The sequence below is a fragment of the Saccostrea cucullata genome, unplaced genomic scaffold (genome assembly GCF_032062105.1).
Source record: "Saccostrea cucullata isolate Sc308-1 unplaced genomic scaffold, CSIRO_AGI_Scuc_v1 ctg956, whole genome shotgun sequence".
Classification (NCBI taxonomy): Eukaryota; Metazoa; Mollusca; class Bivalvia; order Ostreida; family Ostreidae; genus Saccostrea; species Saccostrea cuccullata.
Window position 1 is genome coordinate 237738 of NW_026927687.1, and position 21135 is coordinate 258872.

General features: G+C 32.3%; 1 protein-coding gene across 1 annotated transcript; it reads left to right on the top strand.

The window, feature by feature from the left end:
* The first annotated feature begins 7919 nt into the window (after positions 1-7919).
* Positions 7920-19787, top strand: LOC134275229 (calpain-15-like). Its single transcript, XM_062757501.1, is given in 13 exon segments — positions 7920-8008; positions 9476-10171; positions 10526-10719; positions 11507-11690; positions 13618-13768; positions 13908-13977; positions 14339-14461; positions 15460-15621; positions 16956-17117; positions 17989-18179; positions 18321-18475; positions 18782-18957; positions 19241-19787. Coding segments are annotated over 12 exon segments (2412 nt in total). The 5' UTR covers positions 7920-8008; positions 9476-9508; the 3' UTR covers positions 19422-19787.
* The last annotated feature ends 1348 nt before the right edge of the window (positions 19788-21135 follow it).

Here is a 21135-nt window from a genome sequence, read left to right on the forward strand (position 1 = left end):
AATATCGGGATAAACAAATGGTCTTTGTGTGTCATTAGGAGAGTCTGCGAGGGCATATATTGAATTTAAATCAAGTTTAATTGGTTTCCACTTATTAACAATATCATTTGAAATAAGAGTTTTCAAATTGATATTCCAACATATATAGCCAGTATATACATTATTATTAATAGATAATGATACATAGTGTTAGAGTTATCTTTCCATCAAACCTTAGTTTTATAATCCAATATCAAATTAAAAGTATTACATCAATAAAATTCAAAGGAAAAAAAATTTATGTACATTCCAAAAAAAAAATTATAAATGATTTATTTTTCTGTCATTAAAGTATTTTATTACAAATTTGTAAAGAAAAAAATTTTCAATGTAAAACATGCAGCTCATATTGCTTTAAACATTTTGATTAATAGTGCATAAGATCTCAGTGATGTTAACAGGACATTGTTTGATTTAAAGTTGTAGGACTTTGAAACAAATAAATTCTTTCTGTTTATACTAGTTTTATATGTACTGTTTTTGATATAAGTATGAAGATCTCTGACAGAATAATCGGAGTGTTCTAGTTTTGTTTGATAGTGCTATCTTGAATTTATTTTTCTCAGACTTACAAGGTTTTGTATTTTAGAGATGTTTCTTTGTGCAATATGTGATAGTTATAAAGATTTTAATAAAGAAAATTATTTGTGCATTTTACATCGATTCTTCTTATTTTTTTTACTCATATTTGCAGTAAACTGTAAAAGGAATTTGATTGAAGAATGTCTTTTTTTAACAATCATGGTTTTATGTTATTGGTGCAGAAATGCAGACTTGTTAGAAGTCCATACTTCTAAATGCATCATATTTTGAATAAAATTGTATATTAATATTGAGATATTGAACAACATGCATGGATAAATTAATGGTCTAAAGGATAACAGGCCCATAGCAACGGTCTCAAAGGGGGACAGCAACCCAAAATGTTTTACTTGCAAAAAAGAAGGACGAAACTTACCAAAATATCAGACAAGGGGGAAAACTGTTCAAGTCCTAAAATTTGTCTTTCCTCGACCTTACAGAGACAAAAAGAAGTGTGTTTGGGTGGGGGAGGGGGTGGGGGTCATCTAAAGGAAATTTTACTCAGAAGAAAATTGGAGACTTGCCCACCACCACCCCATGCTACGGGCCTCTGTAAGTCCAAGAAATCTGTTTGATGTAATATAAATTTAAAATGTGACATTTTGCTGATGTGCATTTTTATAGTTTTCTTAACCACAAAAGTTTACAGTCTTTTATTTCACCATATTTCAGTTGGAAGTCCACAAACTGTTTTCTTAAAAATGTTTAACTGCTGCTTCCAAACCTTTTAATCGCAAAAAATAGGGAATCATATCTTGGATTACACAATATGAACTGGTCTATGTACTTCTTTTTAAGACCCATGATTATAATTGCAGTCTAGCGGAGATGAATTTACATGCTCATTCAACATAAACTCCGAGTTTCCTTGTAAAGAATTTTCGATGAAAAAAAACAACAGATAAGTTTTAAGTATTTTTTAATATTACCAGCAATCATATTGAATTTAAATTACCATACTTCTAATGGATCTATACATTGCAGTTTCGAATAAATTTTCTTCCAAGCTTCTTTCTTTACTCTTCATCAAAATATTTAAAGAAGTAAGAGACTTGAACAGGAACATATCCAAGAAATTAGATGTGGATACTTTTGAAAATCTTCAAAAGAACTCTTAGAAGAATGAATTAGTTATCACCATATCTATATTGGATTCCAAAACTTAATAAAAATCCTTACAAACAAAGATACATAGCGGGTTCCTGTAAATATTCCAAAATGCCTCTTTCTTTACTCCTTACAGTACTAAAGTATTAACAGTAACGACGGATAACTTCAGGAGTACTATGCAACAGTATAATCAAGAAGTGGTTTAATCAGATGTGGATACTTAAAAATTCCATGAAACTTTTGGACAACTTGAAATTACAAGATTTTACCAAAATCAACATCTTAAAGACTTACGACTTCTCAACTTTATACACAACTATTCTCCATGATAAATTAAGGTCCAGGCTTTTTGATATCATTTTCAATAAAACTAGAACTTTACTTATTACCTTTTCATCGGTCATTTTCAAAATTATTTTGTTTAAAACATTCTGATATTGTACACACAAGTACTCTGAAGTTGATAATTTAAAAAAAAATGCTTGAGTTTTTGATTGACAATATTTATATGTTTTGGGAGACCAGGTCTTCCAACAATTAGATGGAAATCCCATGGGTACCAACTGCGCCCAATTTTTAGCAGATCTATTTTTGTATTCATATGAACTAGAATTGTCCGAAAGCTTATAAATGAAAATAAGAAAGCACTTGCTCTGGCCTTCAACTCGACATTTAGATACTTGTACATTGACGACGTTTTGTCAATTAACGTATGTCGATACTATATATTCTAGTGAGCTTTGAATAAAAGATACCACAGAGTCTGACACATCTGTTTCATATCCCTATATTTTACATATAAGAAAGACGTTAACGGTAATCAGAAATCAAGATTTATGATAAAAGTAAGGACTTTTAACTTTTATATCGTCAACGTCCCTTACTTATGCATCAATATACGTTCGTCATCTGCATACTGGGTTTATATCTCTCAGTTGATTCGATGCGCGGGGGCATGCTCTATGTATGAACAAATTCTAATTAATACGAGGTAAATTTTTGACAAACAAGTCGATGAAACAAGAAAATCACCAGTCTCGTTTAATGTCATCATTTAGTAATTTCTATGGTCGATGCGATGACCTCGTCAGCAAATACAATTTATCATTAAATCAAATGCTGACTGACGCTTTTCGTACTGATCGTTAGGCCCTTATATACACACTATATTTCAGTTATTTCCCGATCATGACAAGAATTACCTAGCGGGTATGACCTATTGTTTAGGGCATATGCTCACTCCTCCATGACATTAAATCCCACCTCTGATTTTTTTTTTCTGGAGGTTCTTGTTTGCTCTGCTCCAATTTTGTATTTTTATAGAACTTTGAGCTTGAATACTTTTCGTTATCTCCATTACATCCTACCTTTGAAGATTTAAGAGGCCTTGTCCTGCACAATAGGTGAAGATACACTATTTTAATATTAGACATCTCTTTATATATACCAAAAAAATCTGAAAAATAAGTTAAAAACCCTATCCACCAGATAAAAATATAAAATTCAGTATGTTAAAACTATACTTTTATTACGGAAGCGTATTAGTGCCACTTGGACACTTTTTTTATTTTTCGTTTTTTACACTCTAAACTGTAAATGTTACACATAAAAGTGTAAAATTTACACTTTAAAGTGTAATATCACACTTAAATCTGTACATTTTACAAATTAATCTGTAATTTTTTCATTTCATTTTGTAAATATAACTTCATTTTGTAAATTTTAAACTTTAATCTGTTAATATTACACATATTAAAGTGTAAATTTTATACTTTAAAATGTAGATTCTACACATTAATCTATAAAATATAAACTTTAAACAGTGTAATTTAAACCTTTATTTGTTTAATTAATTTGGCACCTGCATACATCTTTAGTAAAACGCTGTAAAGATAAAAGACCATGGAGCATGCATGATATAATCTAAGTTTTATTTCTAACTTAACAATAAATGTGGATAATAACTAACTTAACAGATGGCAGATGTATGGATTTATATAAATAATAAGCAATCTAGTAGAATTATTAAATGAAGAGCAAATCAAATACACATACTTTTCAATGAATCTTATATTGATATCATTATACGCAAATTCGTTTGATGCGCGCTCAGAAGTTATATCATTTATTTCAACATGATTGTATTGCGGGCAACAATCTATTTCCTTATTGAATTGAAGATCCTAAAAATAACCATATAAAATATCAATTATTAATGTTTACATAAATATACATGCATAAAATTGAAGTTTACATGTATTTGAGTTCATATTAAATTTGGAACAGCGTAAAAATTAATACCGGTACCCTTTGATTAAATGATGATTCTTTATTGTTCCGTTCTAAAATGACCCTGATAAAATGAACTGCAATGAAGGATATGGACTGATATATATTTAAAACAATACAAAACAGGTGAAAAGCGTCAGGTGCCATGGAGGAGTATTTGCCCACCGTGTGCTCCTTGTCATGATCTGGAAATGAAAAATCAAAATTGTATTGAAAAGCGTGCAGCAAAATGATCAATTGTATTTGCTGACAAAATCATTACATTGACCAAAGAACGTACGAAACGATGACTTTTAACGAGACTGCTGATATTCTTGTTTCATCAACTTGTCTGTCAATAACTTACCTCGTTTTAGAAACTGCATATTTAGAGCATGCTCTTGCGTATCGAATAAAATTAGGCATATAAACACCGTATGCAGGCGATGAAGGTATATTGCTGCATAAGTAAGGGAAGTTGACGATAGAAAAGTTAAAGTTATCACGTTTATTATAGAGCTTCGTTGTAAGATTACCTTTAACGTCATTTTCAAGTAAAATATCCAAGTAAGAAGCAGACGTGTCAGACTCTGTGGTATATTTTATCTCAAGCTCCCCAGTATATATCGTATCGACATAGGAATGGAAATTACCATTGTTAATTGACAATACGTCGTGGATATATCTAAATGTTGAGCTGAAGGCCACAGCAAGTGTTTTCTTCTTGTCATGCACAAATTCTGCTTCATATGAATACAAGAAGGATATGGAAATAACGAACAGTATTCAATCTCAACGTCCATCAAACAATATACAAAATAAGAGCAGAGCAAACACGGACCTCCGAAACATCAGAGGTGGGATCAGGTGCCATGGAGGAGTGAGCATCCCCTGCCGACAACAATTTGTCTGCTAATAACGGAGTGCAATTGGAGAATATTAAAATGAGAAGACCAAAATAAATTGATATACTTGTATACAGTATATATTTTTCTATTTGCCGCTATAGCACTTAAAAAATATTGAAGGCAGATTCCCGATATTTGCTTGGGAAAATTACGAGGTCCATGAGCAAATCGCCCATCCTTACTTATCGTATATATATATATATATATATATATATATATATATATATATATATATATATATATATATATATATATATATATATATATATGATATATCAGAACAATAAAAATTTCATAATATTTTTCATAGGTCATGAAAAAACTTAAATATCACCATGAAACACAAAGACCATTCGATCATTACATAATTACATGTTGAATTGAATTGAATTCGAAAAACAATAGAAGTTTAACATATTAAAGTGTAAAATTTACAAATTAAAGTGAACTTATACAAAATAAAATGTAATATATATAGATTAAAGTGCTAAGTTTACAGATTTAAGTGTAAAGTTTACAGATTAAAGTGTAAAATTTACAGATTAAAGTGTGGACTGAATTTAAAAAAACATGTCAATAATACGCTTCCGTATTTTATGAATATTAGTGGTTTAATAATCTTAAAATATACCGGTAGTATTTCCACCGCCATTACCAAAACTCTTGAAGATATGCAGTATTGTATCAATCTTTAAGACCTTAAATCCTATTCACTGTAGGCATGCACGTTTGCTTTAAAATACACAAAGAATATCCTTTGCTTTTTTTTTTCAATTGGACAAGACGGAGAAAATATCTGAATTCATTATACATCTCCGTCCACACGTAGAAAGTTTACTTTGCCTGAAGGACACCACGGACTACATTAACATCTACCGCCTTCAAATATTTTATGTTCAATTTATTCGTCAAATATTCAGTGGTTTATCTCAAGGCAAGATAAAGATATAAACCATTTAGCTTTAACTTTAAATACATGTTCTCAAGCAAAATGTTTAATGGAGAACATTACCTGCAAGTAAATGGCAAGTTGTCGAAGAATTGTGGCTTTTCATGGGCAGACAAAATTTCCATATAGGCCCCATAGCTTTGCGTTTCATTGACGATAAAATTTGGAATGACTTTAAATAGGTTTGCTTTGATTTTAAGACAATCTCATTTGAAAGACATTTGTAATACCTGATTGATGTAAAATTAGTCTCCACACCAAAGTATTACTATGATGATTCATCCCCCACACACCAGTGCATTTTAAAATAAGCCTTATATTACTTTACAGCTCTGAAGAGCGTATTGACTGTGCATTTAGGCAAAACATTTCCAGGGTTTCCCGTCCTTGATATAAGTTTCTCTTTACAAGCCCATGTATTTGACCACGTAGCCAAGGTAAGTTTATACTTTCACAATCTACGTTATATACAAATACTAAAACTAAGCCATGTCTGTGCTAAGCATTCTGTTTTTGTCTGATAATTGAACACTTTAAAATTTGCTTAGTTTACAGTCATATAGATATGCACAGTGACACAAATGCTTTATGTTCGATCGCATGAATTAAGTCTTTTTTATGGTCTGGAAAGCAGTAGTGTTGTGTTGTAAAATGATACTTAACATGATGTTTAAAAAGTAACTGATAAACAGAAACTGAAAGTAAATCATTTCAAGGTTGTTTTTCTGCTAAATTCTAAATCCTTTAATGCTTATGTTGGAGTCAAATTTAAATAGTTTATTAATTATTTAAATAACAGGTTAAATTTAGCTGCTTTGAGAGAATGAAACACTGTGCTTTACTGATTATCGTAATTGATTAGCATAATTAATGCATATCAAAGGTTTTTTGTTTACGTTTTTGATTTTTTTACATACAACTGGTTCATAGGAAGTTAGGTATTCACTGGTTGATTAGTTATTTGTACGAGAGCAATATACCTTAATCACCTGCATATACGGGCAATATATATCTCTCAGTTGATTCGACACACAAGTGGATGCTCTGCCTATGAACTATTTCTAAAACGATTGACAAATAAGTTCATGAAACAAAAATGTCAACAGTCTCGTTTAAAGTCATAATTTTGTAAGTTTTATGGTCATTTTAGTGCTTTATATAAATTTCCATCCGTGACCTTGTACTCAATCTACTTTAAGTCAAGGATAACCTTTATATATATATATATATATATATATATATATATATATATATATATATATATATATATATATATATATATAGATGCTTGTATAAATTTTCTGAAACACTTCACAGACAATATATATGTATTTTTTGGTCAGTATAACACCATGGTCTTCGATCAACATGTTCTAATTGAAGTTGTAACATATTAAAGTGTAAAATTTACAAATTAAAGTGAACTTGAAAAATAATAATATATGCATTCTGAAATTTTCACCACGTTTTAGTAGATTTACATGTAAAATGAATATACATAGCAAATTTAAAATAGATATATGCATAGGTAAAAAAACAAATTATTATATTTTATGTTAAAATATACGGTAGTATTTTGCTACCACAGTGACAAGAATGATATTGACATCAAAGTGTCTAAAACAGCATCACTTTTCATACCCTTTGCTTTTTTTTCTTAAAGATGGATAAACATCCACTTAAATTTAGAAATTTTATAGATTTACATATGAAGTATTCATCTACCGTTCAAATATTTTTTGTTCAATTTATTCGTCAAAGTTCAGTGGTTTATCTCAAGGCAAGATAAAGATATAAACCATTTAGCTTTAACTTTAAATACAGAGCAAAATAAAGTACCAATGAAGTTGTCGAAGAATTGTGGCTTTTCTCGACAAAATTTCCTATAGTATTTTGTGTCTTAAAATTTACGACTTTAAATAGGTTTGCTTTGATTTTAAGACAATCTCATTTGTAAGACATTTGTAATACCGGATGTAAAATTAAGATAAGTATTACTAAAGACGATTCAACAACCAGTGCATTTTAAAATAAGTATATACTTTACAGCTCTGAAGAGCGTATTGACTGTGCATTTAAAAACATTTCCAGGGTTTCCCCCCTTGATATAAGTTTCTCTTTACAAGCCCATGTATTTGACCACGTAGCCAAGGTAAGTTTATACTTTCACAATCTACGTTATATACAAATACTAAAACTAAGCCATGTATTTGCTAAACATTTTGTTTTTGTCTGATAATTGAATAATTTAATTAGTTTACATTCATAAGAATATGCACAGTGACACAAAGGCTTTATTTCGATTGTGAATTGTCTTTTTTATGGTTGGAAAGCAGTAGTGTTGTGTTTTAAAATGATACTAACATGATGTTTAAAAAGTAACTGATAAAATAAACTGAAAGTAAATCATTTGAAGGTTGTTTTTCTGCTAAATTCTAACAGAAATGCAGAAATGTTTTTGGAATCAAATTCAAATAGTTTATTAATTATTTAAATAACAGGTTAAATTTAGCTGCTTAGACGTGCTTTGACTGATTATCGTAATGCATATCAAGGTTTTTTGTCTGCTTATTGATTTATTACATACAACTGGTTCATAGGAAGTTAGGTATTCACTGGTAATTAGTTATTTAAATGAAGTATATACCTTAATCATTTATACGGGCAATATATATCTCCAGTTGTCGACACACAAGTGGATGCTCTGCGTATGAACTATTTCTAAAACGATTGACAAATAAGTTCATGAAACAAAAATCTCAACAGTATCGTTTAAATATATAATTTTCAAAAACATTATGATTGTTAGCAAACTCAATCTATCTTTAAGTCAAATAACCCTTTTCATACTAATGTTAGCCAAGTATATTAAAGTTAACCTTAACAAGATGCTTGAGTTTCTGATTGACAATATCAATGTGGTTTTTGGAGACCAGGTCTTCCAACATGTACAATCTACTGATTAGAATTGCCTTGGGTACCAATTGCGCCTTGTTATTAGTAGACCTATTTTTGTATTCATATTAAGTAGAATTTGTGCAAAATCGTATACGTGAAAAGAAGAAATGAGTCAAATGCTAACGGCCACTTTAATACTAAATGTTAGTCCATTTTATATACGCTGAATTGAGGACGGATTTTTCCGTTATTTCCTGATCATGACAAATAGCACAAGGCAGGTGTGACCGGCTGATAGGTGGTTTCATTACATAATGAACGTGCAAGAGATTTTCCCGTAATTGCTTAATCAGGACACGAAGTACACGGCGTCAAGGGATGTTCACACTTTTGATACAAAACTCTGATCCTTTGGAGGTCTGTGCTTGCTCTGTTCAAACTTTTATGTTTCAATGGACTTCCGAACTTGAACACTTTTTGTTTTCTCCATATATTTCATTCCAGAGGGTGACTGCAATTATGTCAAAATGTCTATAAGCATACCTCATAATAAGACAATAAAGTGGAAACCATCGGTGATATGTAAACAAAAAACCTTGTATAGAGGCGGAATATTATATTTAGCTTCATAACTTGGAGAGAGTTTTCCAAATGTTGACATATATTATAACAAACTCAATAATTAAATAAATTTTATTTATTTATTTTGCTGCTTCTGCAGAAAAGGATTTTATCATCAGGCATTAGAGATCAGATGGATAAAACAGAAGGGATGTTCTGGGAGTGCAATAAATGTACCTATCACAATGACATCACAGCACCATCCTGCACGATGTGTGAAGATGGTAGAACTTCTTCAGAAGTTGACACGAAGAACAACTGGAGCTGTGAAAAGTGCACTTTTCTGAATTCAATAAACAGTCCTTTTTGTGAAGCTTGTGGACCCAAGAGGGACACTGCAAATTTTGATACAAAAGAGAACAATTCAAATAGGCCTGTTTCTGAATCGAAAGTAACTAGGACTTCTAAATCTGCAGATAAACAGGAATCAGACAGGAAAGTCAGAGAGTATCGTGCTAAAACTTCACCCGACAGTACCGCCAACAGTAAAACAGGTAACAGCTTGGAGAACAACAAAGTTAAAGGAAAGGAGCTTGAAAAAGAAAAGAGACCTAAATCTTCAGAGAAACCCGACAAAACAGCCACAGGATGGTCATGTTCACGGTGTACATACAAAAACACACTAAATATGACAGTCTGCGAAATGTGTGGATATGGTAAAGAACAGAAGAAGCATAACGAGTCAAAACTCATATTATCTGTCAGACAGCCGAGCTCAAAGATGGAAGATATCCGAAAACTGGAAGAAATTGAGGCATCTAATCTCTTGCAGAACATCATTTCTTGCTGTCGGAAGGTAGATCTTGGTATAATCAATATAGCGATACATTATGTATCCACTCAATAAATCTTGCTGTAATGTAAATGCTTATGACTCCTAAAGATATCGAGTATATCTATGTACAATACCTCCGAAACAATTCAATTAACACACCACCAAGTTTGCAAATTAGCACAAAGCGTTCTCTATGAATAAACTGATATGGTGTCAAAAGGGAAGTTACGATTAACACAACTGTATTTTTATTTTGTAGGAATTGCAATTTGCAATTAATTAAGTAATCACGTTTCAGAAATTGTTTTCTATGTTATCTTTGATTTACATAAACAATAATGAATCCAAAGTATATTTTTATAACTATCCGATCAGTACCACAGCCACTTTGTTGACGATTCCTTCCCTCCCATTCCAAGATCCTTATTCATTAGTCATAACAAACCCTTCATAAAGACTCCCATCCAATGGCTGCGACCAACAGATATAGGGAGCGAGAAAGACACGTGGACAGTATACAGGAACCCGCGACCACATGACATATCCCAGGGACAACTGGGAAACTGTTGGTAAGTACAGAGTCAGTGGTTGGTAAGTTATCACCCAAGGACTTCTGAGAAATTGTTGGTAAGTACAGAGTCAGTGGTTGATTAGTTATCACTCAAGGACTTCTGGGAAACTGTTGGTTACAGTGTCAGTGGTTATAAGTTATCACTCAAGGACTTCTGGAAAACTGTTGGTACGTACAGAGTCAGTGGTTGGTAAGTTATCACTCAAGGACTTCTGGGAAACTGTTGCTAAGTATCACTTATCATTTATCACTAAAGGACTTCTGGGAAACTGTTGGTAAGTACAGAGTCAGTGGTTGATTAGTTATCACTCAAGGACTTCTGGGAAACTGTTGGTACGTACAGAGTTAGTGGTTGATTAGTTATCACTCAAGGACTTCTGGGAAATTGTTGGTTAGTACAGAGTCAGCGATTGATTCGATATCTTTTATGAACCTGTGAGAAACCGCTGTTCAGTACAAAGTCAGTGAGTGGTTATCTCCATTGATTTAAAAAAATCAGAAATATATGTACTTTTACTTTTTTTTTACCAAAGGGAAAAATATAGATTTGCATATATTTTAGGTAATGTCTTATTCAAAATATAAAATTCAAAACAAGCATACTATTTACAAAGAATGTTTTGAATCATCGTTTAAAATGGATTCAACAAAAACCTCTGTTCCCTCCATAGTTGTTTGAACTGACAAATTTGCATATTGTTGTGTTCCATGTAACTCTAGAAAACTCAAGTTTGGTTGTCAGTTGGTCTCCCTCTTGCAAAATACACATGTTTGTCTATCTTCAGGTTTCTCAGCGCCTTAGCGGTCTTGGCGGAGCGTCCAGAACTGGTAAAGAACATCATTTTGACTAAGGACTATTGTCCACAAGGAGCCTACCAAGTCCGTCTGTGTAAAGATGGTATATGGCAAATTGTTCTCATTGATGACCTACTGCCCTGTGATAACTACAAACGACTAGTCTTCTCTCAGGTCAGTGACACCGTAGGCACGTTTACATGTATATTTGTAGATTAAAGTTAAGAGAAATTAAATGTTAGATTCATGTGCATGTATTAGGATATATGAGAAGTAAGGAACACTCGCTGAGATTTCCTTAATTAACGTCCAATTTAAGTGAACTATTTCAGTTTTAATCAGATTTCATTATAGACCTCTCATATAAACAAGTGTTGGCAACGAGTACCCGGTTAACTGGTTAACCGTCGAATAATGAGAGTTTAGGTTAGTAAAACTGCTATTAGGTTACTCGAATGAAATAAATTCTACATAGTTAAATGCATGTATAGAATATAAATGTTTTATTATTTATAAATGTATACTTACACATTTCCCTAGTTTTAGGTACGTTTGACTTGATCGAGTGCTTGAATGTAGAGGATCAAATTACAGTTTATATAAAAATTGTTAGCTTTGATTGCTTGAGGGTATACAACTTTTGAAGGTCTTTGTTATAATTACCTCATTTAATAATTTAAGGAGATGCCGCAATAGGCGTATTAAGCTTGGAGTTGTAAGAAAAGAACAGCTCATCATGTTTAAAATCTTTAATAACTGGACACTCCACAAATTAACTATTAATTACGGAGTATGCAAATAATTATTCTCCTTCATTGCGACATATATGGGGGCTGAAAAGGAAAGCATAACCAAAGCAATTGTAAAGTGGCAATTGACGATGTTTTTATTCGTCGTCTTCGTGTGTCAAATTCCTTACTTTTCTTTTATCGAAAATCAAAATTTTTGACAATATCGTGTGTGTGTGTGTGTGTGAGTGTGTGTTTTGTAAATCTAATGTCCATATACAATATATTTCAATATTTGTGTATTACTTCTACCGATAAGTAAAGAATAATATATAAATAGTAGATATGGATATTTTTACTAAAAATCATTCGAGTACCCTGGTACTCCATGGGAATATGAAGAACGTAACCGGTTACTAAAAATCGTCCGATTTGCCAACACTAATATGAACACATCCTGAATTTTAAAACCGTATTAGCAGAATTTTTAGCGAGGATTTAATTTTGGCATTATTAGCGAGGATGTTGAGATTCCCTAAAATTGAATATAGCTAAAAATTAATTGCCATTTATTTGTAATGGCCTCTTTAGGGAGCTTTTAAATATTGCTAAAATAACTTTTCGCTAAAATTAAATACCCATTTTTAAGGACAAATCGCTAAACTTGCGTCTCGCTAAAATTTCGACTTACACGTTAATGGTTTTTCCCTCCATTCCATTTTATCTTTTACAGTATATGGCACAATAACAAATCAAACAAAGTGTGCTTAAACTTAATGCTTCTGCGTCTGCTTTAGAGTAGAAGAACAAGGTACTGCTTACGTACAGTGTTGGAATCCCAATACAGGACATGAAAACCATTCCTTAGGATGAGACTGTATAAACTTTTTCAGTCTTTTTCAATGCTGAATCACAATAGGTTTTATCACAAAAAATCCCCCACTGCTCAAAAACAATTAGCACCTAGTACATTTAAAATTTGCAACCCTTCACCGGCAAACGCTAGCATCTCAATATGTGTGAAGAACTTTCAATAAACATGCTTTCTCATATTTAGCTCACGTGGACCAAAAGGGATATTCATGGTATTGCCTTATGAACTAGGCTGTGGCACATTAGTTGACGAAACAAATCCTAACTAGTAATACCGTTATGATTATTCACAACAAAGGGTTCGTGGTGGCTTTGATCACGTCATTACAAGGGAGTCGCGCTCCTTATATGATACTTCCGATTTTCCCTCAATTTTATATTACTTTATGTTTAATTTGATCTTAGTCAGTATTCCTTATTTTAATACAAATCAAAAACATATTTCGGGAAAACTAAGTCTAGCAAACATTTCATAATCTACATATAATGAGTATTTGCAGACTAAAGGACATCAACTTTGGGTCCCCTTGATAGAGAAAGCTATGGCTAAGTTACACGGAAATTATGAAAATATGGAAGCAGGGAGGTGTATAGAAGGTCTTGCTATCCTAACAGGTGCCCCCTGTGACATCATAAAATTACAATTTAAGCGTATTAAAAAAATTAGATATAAATAAAAAGAAAATACCAATATGTATGTAATGTCAAAGAACATGATCATTTCACTTCTTTATCTTGGAATGTTAATATTTGGAGTGTATACGTACATTTTGAGATTTTTTCGCTCCAGCTAGATCACGGAAACAAGACTTGGACCCTGCTATGATCTGGGCCAGACTTCTCAGTTGTAGGGAGTCAGGGTAGGTGTTTTAAATTAATCTGGACCAAATCTCTCAGCTGTAGTGGGTAAGGGTAGGATATCCTATTGACAGCTTCTTTTCATTGTAAGGTTCATAGATCTGCTTTAATGTATGAGTTTGACAGTTCTTTCCCACAAAATAATGTATTATATGTTACATTTAAGATGTTTTAGACACCGTTGTGTATATGTCCTTTTATAATTGATTCTATTTCAAAGAACATCTGCGCGTGATAATAAAAAATATCAATTCAAATAATTGTGCAGGATTTTTCGGTTACTTTCGTAAACGTTTTCAAAGAGACTGGTGTTCATTAATACAACCCTTATTTCCTCTGATTTTTACTTACGAGTATTTACAGATTTTTGATGGCGGTCTCCTGCGGAGGTAAGGATAAGACAGACGACAAGGTTTACAAACAGAAAGGACTGCTGGCTCAGCATGCCTACTCCATTCTGGATGTCAAGGACATTGACGGCAATAGGTACACTTAAAATGAAACATATGGTATGAAACATATGGAGATAACGAAAAGTATTCAACAGCAAGTCCATAAAACAATACAAAATAGGAACAGAGCAAATACGGACTTCCAAATTATCAGAGGTAGGATCAGGTGCCATGGAGGAGTGAGCATCCCCTGCCGATCTGTCACACCCGCTGTGAGCTACCTGTCATTATCAGGAAATAAAGAAAAATCCCTCGTCAATTCAGTGGACTAACAATTAGTATGAAAATCGTCAGTCAGCGTTTGACTCAATGATGAATTGTATTTGCTGACAAGGTCATTGTATCGACCATAAAACTTACGAAATGGTGACTTAAAATAATACTGCTAATATTTAAAACAAAACTTACGAAATGTTAATACTTAAAACAATACTGCTAATATTTTTGTTTTATCAACTTGTTTGTCAATAATTTAAACTTAAATTTAAATTTAAATCTCAAACTTTTTCATACGTAGACCATGCTCTTGCGTATCAAATCATCTGAGATATAAACACTCCCTATGCAGGTGATGAAAATATATTGCTGCATAAGTAAGGGAAGTTGACGATAGAAAAGTTAAAGTCATCACCTTTATCATAGAGCTGCTTGTATATTCGATTATCATTAATCTCTTTTTCAAGTAACATTATTCAATTTTAGGAGCATTTTCACATTTTACTCATCCTTCTTTTATATTTGAATTTAGTCGAACAATTTAGGAGGAAGTAGTCATTCTTTTTTAAATGACATTCATTGCATGCTCTCTCATCTCAGTAAAGAAGAAAGATATCGACGAATAACCAGAACTTATCATCAATGACTCTTTTTTTTAAATTTCTGATTCTTTTTTTCTCCAATGTTTAAGAAAATCCAAATGAAAAAGAAATAAACTTAGATTTATAATTATAAGTACTTAATTATGTGTATTGTATTGTTCTAGTTTACATGGTGGAAAAATAGTCTTATTAACCTTTATCTGGTTCTGTGCAGGTTGTTAAGGTTACGTAATCCTTGGGGGCGGTTCTCTTGAAACGGGGATTGGAGTGACAACTCGACCAAGTGGGCCAACATTAGTAGCCGGGCTAAGCAAGATCTGAAGTTGTATGGAGACAAATCAGGCGTGTTCTGGATATCCCTAGAAGATGTCCTCAAGTACGACATAAAGTTCTATATTTTGAATTCCGGTTAAGCATTTGTAAATTCAAATGAAGAAATCATACAAAGATTGATTGATTCATTGTATACTGTTTAGCGTCCCTCTCCAGAGTATTTCACTGATATGGAGACGTCAATCATACAAAGAGATGAATGAAATAAATTATTGAGGATGAAAGCGAACAGCATTCAAGCTGACAGGCCTCATTTAACAATAAAATGGTAGAGCCGAGCAAACACGGGTCTCTTAAACATCAGAATTAGGATCAGGTGTAATAACGGAGTGAGCATCCCCTGCTGACTGGTTATACCCGACATGTGCTCCTTGTCATGATCGGGAAATAACAGAAAAATCCGTCGATAATTCAGTGTGTAAATAATGGATTAACAATATAAGTATGGATAACCCAGTCAACATATAACTTAATGATAGAATATATTTGCTGACAGAATGATTGTATCGGCCATAGACTTTAAACGAGACTGCTGATATTCTTCTTTCATCAACTTGTTTGTCAATTACTCACCTCGTTTTAGAAATTGTTCATACCTAAAGTATTCTCTAAAGCGTATCGAATCTTCTGGAAGATACAAATCCCATATGCAGGAGATGAAGGTAAAATACTGATGAAGTAAGGGAAATTAAGGTCATCGTGGTTATCATTAACTTCGGATGTTAGACTACCCATTAACGTCTCATTCTAGTAAAATATCTTAATATGAAACAGGTGTGTCAGACTCCGTGGTATCATTTATTTCAAGCTTACTGGGGTATATCGTGTTGACATAGGAATGCAAATAACCATTGATAATTGACAATACGTCGTCGATATATCTAAATGTCAATGTAAAGGCCACAGCAAGTGTTTTCTTCTTTTCACAAGATATTGGACACATTCTGCTTCATATGAATACAAAAATAGGTCTGCTTATAACTGCGAAATTAGTACCCGTGGAATTCTTATAGATTATTGGAAGACCTGGTCTTTAAAAACCATAGAGAACTTGTGTGTGAAATCAGAATTGTTTTTCATATCATGATTTCAGTTAACAGCTGTTGTATTTAAAATTAGTATCGTATGATCGACATTCATCGTAAACTTCAACATATTCAGTTCCTCTGAATATTTGCATTTTTTCAAAGGTTATTCTATTTCTGACTTTCCCCCCATATTTTTAGTCCTGACTTCTCAGGTATAATTCAACAATTTTTTAATCTTCAATATCCAAGTTATTTCATACCTGCGTGATCTAAAGGTAATTGCACGTAACACTATTACCTTCATAACAATTGCATAAATAATACGAAAGTGTATAATTTTATGATTTAGATACTTTGACAGTGTAGAGATATGTAAGATTCGTCCTGATTGGAGAGAAATTCGATCAGAGGGATTATTTCCAACCAATGCGAGTGAGGTTTTCAAACTGGTGAAGTTGACTATGTCAAAAACTACAGAGGTGGAAGTGGGCGTGTTTCAGAATGGTGTCAGGTATATGGCCTAGAGGTAAATTGTTCAAAATTTTATAACTAGAAAAATTATCAAGACAAAAACATTTTCAATCAACAAGTGTTTACACCTTCCCTTCATTCATGAGTTCTAGGAGAAAAGATTATTCAAACAAGTAAACAAAATAGTGAAATGGTTTTCTTACATAATGACCAATGATATGTTAATCACATAGATCATACTTCTGATGCTTTTTAGACGCAGCTTAGACAAACCATCTGTAAATATTGATTTTTATATTCTATTCGCTCTATATTTATATGTTTCTGTACATAATCTTCTGTCTGTACAAATGTTTTCAGTACCACAATGTGAACTAGTTGTTAACTAATTGTGCCATCCTGTATAAATAAGGATATTATTATTATTATTTTAGAAATAAGGTTTCATTTTTATACATATATCGGGATATAAATACGGGTTGGTCACGAGATTAAATTCCATAAAGCCTGAAGGGCTTTATGATGAATTTAATCTTGTACCAACCCGTATTTATAGCCCGATAGATGTTTTAAAATGATACCTTATTATTTATATTTACGTTTGTGACTTATTCATACTTTATATTTGCCTGATTGTGACTTTTAGATTGTGAAATGCATCATTTTTCAAACTCAACGGAAAGTATGTAATCCACTAAACGCGCGTCAACTCTTTATAACGTCACTGATAAATTACGTCAATCGATTATCCATACGCACATGTATGACCTCTTGACCCCGTACCTGTATTTATACAGTTATAGATATGCATTCCTTTCAGTAGTGTTATATAAAGGAAAACATTTACAAATGTAAATATTATTATATAAAATTCACTTTGTTACTTTGAAATACTTATTTACATCTGATAGGGGCAGTAAGAATAAAAACCTATCTGACCTTTGTGTACTGATACTCCGGGATTCCCCTAATGGCGTCCAGACGTTTGGCCCCCTGATGGCGTGCAGTAATCGCCAGATTAAGAGTTTTGTGGGATGTAACACCATGCTGGAACCTGGGGAATATGTGGTGCTACCCCTGGCTTTCAAAAATTTTGTTTTTTGTAAGTATATACGTTTAGTCATTTTAAAAAGATTAATGTAAATGTGTTTCTTTACTCAAACATGGAATCAGTTTTAAAAACTTGAATTATAAATATTGTTCTCTACGTTTTTAAAGTCAATTAAAATCTATGTATTTGTAGCTACGAAGCCTACAGGGAGATCTAGTTATGTAGTGTCTATCCATAGTTCTAAGAAAGTAATAATGGATGAGATTGAAACTCGGGATCAGAAATACGAGTACACTTTGGCTGATGCCGTCATACAGCTTGCTCTTGCCGAGGGAAAACAAGAAAGAGTAAGTTATACCTTTATCGATATGTAGACAAAAATAATGAGTGGTATATAGTGTATGATGGTAGGAATAAGATCTAAGGAACAGCAAGAAGCATAATTCTCATAGTATTATTTTATGAAGTATTACAATTTTGAATATAATGCCAGATGCAAACGAAGATCTTGTTATTATGTATTAACAAAAGAAAATAATATTTAAAAACTATTAATATTCAATCATCAAAAATGTCATTGTAGTCTGTAAAAGTGAGAAAGGGGAGAATTTTAAACCAAAATGATATTTAAATGGTTTACACTTTGATTTTAGCCACGTGATAAAGTCTCTATATACTCACTGTTTCAATGGTGCGGTGGTATTTTTATGATTGAAAATCGCTGCAGTAATCAGAGTTTTCATATAAAGTATGACTGCTCAAAGAGTACCAATATGATGTCCTCTCGTGGTAGTCTTATAACAATGGACTCCATCCCTCCACTACACAGGTAATTGTGATAGTAGACAGTTATACGTTATACAACTCATGGTACTCTCACCACACTATTTTTGACAGACAAATAATCATAGAAAGTTGTGGTTCAGTCTTCTATAAAGTAAACATGCGTACGTAAAATAAATTTTAAGTATCCTACATTTGTCAATAAGATGTTATATTTTGATTATTTGTTGATTCAAAATTAGAAATATGAATTTTATAAATTTTAAACAAGAAATACTGATAGGCGGATATAAAAAATAGAAATTAAAAGCCGTTTTTTTTTTCAACAGACAAGTGATAATGGTGCTGACTCATTCTAGGAGAAATACATCCTACAATATTTCTCAGAGCTATACTTTCTCGAAACATAAGTCACCCACATTGCTACCAGACTGGGCTGCAAAAGGAGTAAAGCATGATCCACCACTAACACATCAATTACAGAGACTTCACGCTCCAAGGCCTTTATAAACCACTTTTTACCATGTAGAGGGACTTCAAGCTCCAAGGCCTTTATAAACCACTTACAAACCACGTTGCTGGACTTCAAGCTCCCAGACCTTTTTAAATCACTTACACACTATGTACAGGGACTACACACCCCAAGACCCTTGAAAACTGCTAACACGCTATGTAGAGGGACTACAGGCTCTAAGACCTTCATTAACCATTTTTATTACTAATACACCATGTAGATGAACCACACGCTCCAAGACATTTATAAACAACTAACACACCATGTTTATGAACCACAGGCTCCAAGACCTATAAAACCAATAAAACACCACGTAGAGGGACTACATGCTCCAAGACCTTTGTAAGATCTGAGACTCTTATAAACCACTCACATATGTACATAAGAAAATGAACATGACCTACACGCTCCAACGTCCTTATAAATCATATCGAAACGATATATATCCGTGACGGTCAAAACTTCAAGATAACAAAAAATGAATTCTATTTTAATGGACAAAATTAGATTTAAATAAGTTTTTAAAATAAAAATGGAGTATAAACGCAACTTAAGTTGATAAAAAAGGTGATTTTCTTTTTGATTGACCCTATGTATGTTGTTTTACGAGATCAGGGGCCAGTTTTACAAAAGGACTTACGACTTAAGACTTTTTTGATTAACATTATTTCAAAAATTATTTTAAACTAAAAGGAATGTGGTAAAATATTTTAACACAAACAATTTCAAAGAGAAATATTCATTTTGCAAAATTTTACAATAATATGAAGTTTTTGGTCTAAGACGTAAGTTCTTTTGTAAAGCGGGCCCCAGGTCTTTCATCAATCTGTCGGGTTTCCCATGGGAACATATTTTACCACCTTATAAGCAGTACTAGGTTTCATATGAAGCAGAATTTATTACAAATCTTGTATATAAAAAGAAAAGAACTTGCTGTGAACTTGAACACAAAATTAAGATATTAAAATGTATTTTCAAATAACAATAGTTAAGTCCATTCATATGTAGACACAATGTGGGCTTGAAATAAAAGTTAGAAAAAAAAGTTTGACAGAATCGTTTCATATCTGGATGTATCAGTAGAATATGGCCCTAATTGTAACATAACAACAGGGTTTATTTCCTTTATGAAATGTGATAACTTCAACTTTTCAATGTTAATTTTCCCGTACTTAATTATGTTCATGTTGCAAGATTCCCTGTTCAGTAGGCCTTAGTGCTCATTGCTACATGTACATGGCACCTGATCAAACCTCTAATAGTTTATAGGTCCATGTTTTCTTTGTCCTGATTTGTATTTTTTGAAAAGGCTTTTGAGCTTTAATATTGTTCGTCTTCTCCATATATCGCAGACAAAATGCATCCAAATGGTTATTTGAATAAAAAGTCTTTTAAAAAGAGTAAGACTTTGAATGGTAAATTCACAGAGATTAAATGTAATTTATTTTATTAAAAAACTGATAAGAAGAATGTTACAACAAAGCAGAACTTAATTGAACAAAGAATAATTAAGGGATAACCTTACAAATGAACCCTTTCAATGTTTAGAAAAAACAAGTCTATTTCGTTATTTAAGCAAATTGGTTTTTGCCATTTTTTCCAGAAACGAGGTCGTATTTGTCACAAGTTCATGGTCAAGCAGAAATAACGGAATGCCATAGTTGAAAAGATTGACATTGTTAAGTATGTAGTGAGGAAGAAATCTGCTTG